This window comes from Colobus angolensis, unplaced genomic scaffold (genome assembly GCF_000951035.1).
Source record: "Colobus angolensis palliatus isolate OR3802 unplaced genomic scaffold, Cang.pa_1.0 Scaffold63, whole genome shotgun sequence".
NCBI classification, from domain to species: domain Eukaryota; kingdom Metazoa; phylum Chordata; class Mammalia; order Primates; family Cercopithecidae; genus Colobus; species Colobus angolensis.
In genome coordinates this window covers 10,296,097-10,300,775 of record NW_012119932.1, presented here as the reverse complement: position 1 = coordinate 10,300,775, position 4,679 = coordinate 10,296,097, and the positions used below count along the sequence as shown (strand labels likewise).

General features: G+C 39.8%; 1 protein-coding gene across 3 annotated transcripts in view; it reads left to right on the top strand.

Moving 5' to 3' along the window:
* PTER (phosphotriesterase related) overlaps window positions 1-4,679 on the top strand; it is an 85,809-nt gene that overhangs the window by 75,337 nt on the left and 5,793 nt on the right. For all 3 annotated transcript variants that reach the window (XM_011963899.1, XM_011963898.1, XM_011963897.1), the window contains one exon: window positions 2,189-2,329. In XM_011963899.1, coding sequence (XP_011819289.1) covers window positions 2,189-2,329 — 141 coding nt within the window. The remainder of the gene's footprint in view (window positions 1-2,188; window positions 2,330-4,679) is intronic.

The following is a 4,679-nucleotide window of genomic DNA, read 5'->3' as shown; positions in this document are numbered from 1 at the left end:
AATGGTACTATGCTTCAAGTTTAGTATCAGCAGGGAAAGCTAGTTAATCAATGTTGCTCTAGTTAGGTAAGATGGCAACACTCAACTCTACATGAGCAAATGACTTTACCTGCCTTGACCAATGAAGCTCTGTCTTTTCTTTTAATACTCAGATCAGTTATTTGACAGGTAGATGTATTGATTCTTTGTTTATTTTTGTTTTATTATTTTAATTTACTTGCCCAGGAACCCGATTCAATACAGGTGAACCTGTTTCCCTAAAGCCCTAGTAGTTAGCTTATACTCAGAGGAGACTATTCCTTGCCTAAAGGCATCTGGAATTTAAAATAGGGCAGTGCATTCATTCTCATCTTTCATGATCTCAAAAACATAATTTTCTGATCAATGCCCTCAACGCATGTTCTATTTCTTCTTTTTTTTTTTTTTCTTTTTTTGAGACTGAGTCTGGCTCTGTCGCCCAGGCTGGAGTGCAGTGGTGCAATCTCAGCTCACTGCAACCTCCACCTCCCGGTTTCAGTCGATTCTCATGCCTCAGCCTCCCGAGTGGCTGGGATTACAGGTGCCTGCCACCACCCCCAGCTAATTTTTGTTTCGTTTTTGTTTTTTGAGACGGAGTCTCACTCTGTTTCCCAGGCTGGATTGCAATGGTGTAATCTCAGCTCACTGAAACCTCTGTCTCCTGGGTTCAAGCAGTTTTCCTGCCTCAGCCTCCCAAGTAGCTGGGATTACAGGCACCCACCACTATGCCCGGCTAATTTTTAGTATTTTTAGTAGAGACGAGGTTTCGCCATGTTGGCCAAGCTGGTCTTAAACTCCTGACCTCAGGTGATCCACCCACCTCGGCCTCCCAAAATGCTGGGATTACAGGTGTGAGCCACCACACCCGGCCATTTTTGTCTTTTTAGTAGAGATGTGGTTTTACCATTTTGGCTAGACTTGTCTGGAACACCTGACCTCAAGTGATCCACCCACCTTGGCCTCACAAAGTGCTGGGATTGAGCCACCACACCCTGCCACAAAATAGTGCTTTAATCCTCACATCATGGAGTTGCCAAAGTAATAGAAATATCAGCATGAATTAAAAGCCAATAAGACAATGACTGTCTAATGTTCTCAACTCATCTCCAGATCAATTTCAGATCCCAAACGATCCCTTATAAATCTGTAGGTCCTTCATTCCTTTCATGCAGTGTCTAACGGGGTATATTTTTCCTTCATTCCCTTCATGCAGTGTCTTCCTTCCCTTCATGAAATGTCTAATGGGGTATATTTTTCTTTCACATTTTTTTGCATATTGTTCTTCTGCTAGGATGTTTTTATTCCTTCTTAGCTCTCTGTGTGATTGGATCTCTACAATGGCATTTTGGGGTTACCTTAGTGCATCTCTTTTTACTTGTTATAATGTAAATTTCTTGAGATAATCTACCCTTGCTCTGTACTCTTCTCTGTAGCCTGTACTTGTCTTACATTTCTCTCCTTTCCCATTCATTTACATAATCTTACATCCTAAAATAGTTATATTCTTTATATGATAGCTATTGAAATGAGAAGATACCCATAAAATTTATCATAAAATAATAAATTTTATTTAAAAAATAAGCACTCCAGAACATAAATATCTGTATGAGTATTGTGCCTTAAAGTTGTTGGAACGGCATTCTTTAAAGGTTTTAGAATTAATTTTAGAACCACTTCACAATCTTCACAAGAAAATCACCCTGCTACCACAAGGCAAAGCCTCATGTGTTACCCAGATTAGCATTACTCACCTAATTTGCCAGACCTGAGGCCAGATTTCCTTTGATAGTTTTCACAGTTCATAGCAGTCCTTAGAGGATGAAAATTTACTCCATTAAGGATTCTCAAAATAGTGTGGGGGCGTATTCTGAACACAGTTCTGAGGGAGAATTCCAAACTTGCTTTGCAATAATGGAAGCATCATTAAACTAAGTCTGTAGTACTCAAGTATTTTAGAGGGGAAAACTCCCTTTTAGATGAGTAAGTTCTGTTATTTCTGGTAACAAATTGAACTTACTATTTTATACTCACATCATTAAGAGCCATTTCAGAAGTTTCTGTTACTTGACTTCGACTATGTTCTTGTACATAGTGTGCTTAAAACTTCTAGTATGTACGTGTGGAAAATGGGCTCCTCATAATAACAATATGTCTTTTGTATTGTTTCTAGGACTATACTTGATAAGAAGGAGCTCTTGGAGTTTGCTCAACTTGGCTGCTACTTGGAATATGACCTCTTTGGTACTGAACTACTTCATTACCAACTCTGCCCAGATATTGACATGCCTGATGATAACAAAAGAATTAGAAGGTAAATATGGTAAAGTCTCTCCTAGCATTCCCTTTCCCTAGTCCTTTTTGATTGTCATATCTAGGGAAGTATTAGCAAAGATTCAGAAAAGAGTAAGCAGGCTGAACCACAGACTTGCAGAGAAAAATATATCTATGCTGTTTCAGGGAGAAAATCTCTCTATATTATTTTAAGGAGAAAATGAGTCATCCTAAGTAGGCTAAAGCTTAGCAGAGCCTTAGAAGTTCAGTGCAGATGGGCAGCTGACAGGAAACACAGATAATACCCAACCCCTGCCATGAAAATCAGAGAACAAAAGACATTTTCCTCTTTTTACCTCTAATGAAATAAGCTGTTCCTCTCTCAGGTTGACCACACTAAAGCCATAACTTCCTACCAGTAATATTTGAAATGCTTTATTAAAAGTTTTCATTAAAAAGGTGATTTTAAGTTAAATGCTAAAAGTGTAAGGTCTGAAGACTAAACATCATGTAAAATGAATGCAACCTTCCAAAATTGTATAATGTGTGATGCTAGCGGATAATTGTAGGAGTCATTTTTTGTAGTCAAGTAGAAAATTTTAGGTGTCAACAATAGCTACCTAGTTTGGTCTTGGTCACATGGTGATATGAAGATTGAATGAACCAAGTTAGAAAATCTAGGAGGAGAAATAAATTGAAGATTGACAAGGAAGACTTTCGTTTGGGAATATCTAAGTGTTGCTATCCAGTGAAGCCCTAAGATATGGTTTGTATGTGATAGTTGAACCGTGGGAATGAATGACATCACTCAGAGAAGAGGATAAGGACGGAGATCTGGGGACAGAGACATTTAAGGAATGGAGTAGGAACCGTCACTCAAGGAAAGGTTGAGAAGAAGTTTTCAAAGTGATAACATGAGAGATATATGTTGTTATGGAAGTCAGTAGAGAGGAAGACTCAGGGCAGAAGGGCTTGGATGCCGGTAATAAGTGACAAATATCAAGGGAAATAAAGACTGAAAAGCATCCATTGGATTTCACAATTAGGAGGCTCACATTTTATAAACAGTAAGTGCAGTCTCAGTGGAAAAGGCTTGAGGAATGAGTGGGCCGTGAGGAAGAGGAGAGAGGATGCTGAGGTGACTCAAGAACTGTGGCAGTGGAGGGAAGCAAGGAGTTGAGGCTGGAGTTAGAAGACAACAAAGGATCAAGGGAAGTTTCTAGTAAGAGTTGAGAAATGTTTATGTGACTAAGAGCAAGAGCAGAGAGAGAGCCAGAGAGAATGAGTCCAGGGAAGTGGTGCCCATTCCACAGGGTTACTATAGAATTGACATGAAATAATGTATTCCAAGTTTTTATCTGAGTGTCTGGTGCAGAATATGGAAGTGTTCAATAGATGTTGATTTTTAGAAACTCTGGATAGATAAGAAATATAGAGCAAGGTTCCTAAGGCGACAAATAGATGGAATCTGGGGAACAAATAGAATGTTGGTTGAAAGGATGCTTTCTCCATTGAAATGAGAGGGCGTGACACAGCAATGGGGTGAATGCAAATAAAAGTCTTAGTGAGGGAAACAGGAGACTGAGGACACATGTCCTTTAGTGTCTCTGTGAGGTGGACATGGTTATCTCCTGAGAAAAAAAGAGTGGATTTAGGGCAGGACCATGTAGAGCAGGAGGAAGGCTAGGAATGGCTGTCGGGTCAATGAGAGAGACCTTGACATGGGTGTGTTATGTGCGAGACATAGTTGAGTCTAGAAATCATGATGGCGTGCCTGTGCATCGGCACCAATGCACTTGATTTCGTGATTATTTTCCAAAAGCAAGAATGTTTTGCGTTTTGGTAGTGGAACCAGAGAAGTTGTGTGCATACAAGCAGAAAATAGGAATAATTCAAGAGACTGAGGGTTGGGATTCTGTCTGAAAGAGATGGATAACAAAGGAGGGGTTGAGATGAGGGTCATGGGATCCAAGCTGGAGGGAAGAAAGCGTAGAGAGGCATGGGCAGATAGACAGAAAAGCATAGCAGGGCAAATAACTGGACTGCAGGCTTTAATGAAGTAGGTGGAGCATATATGTGCTCAAATATATATACTATATATGTATATACACACACACACATACAGTAGAAGAAATGAGTGGAAAAACTAGAAAGAGGTAACATGATCAGAGTAGGAAACTGAAGATTGAGATATTCAGACAAGAACTAGAATATAATTATGAGAACAGAAAAGTGATTGCAATGGAAGTAGCAAAGCTGGAATTGAGAAGTTATGTCCAGGAACCATGAGATTCAAGTATCGATAGTTGAATAAGGCACACTGGGTTGAGGGGAAGATCTTGACCCCGTGGTCATAGTTGGGACATCCTGAGGATCTTTCCCTGGGAAGT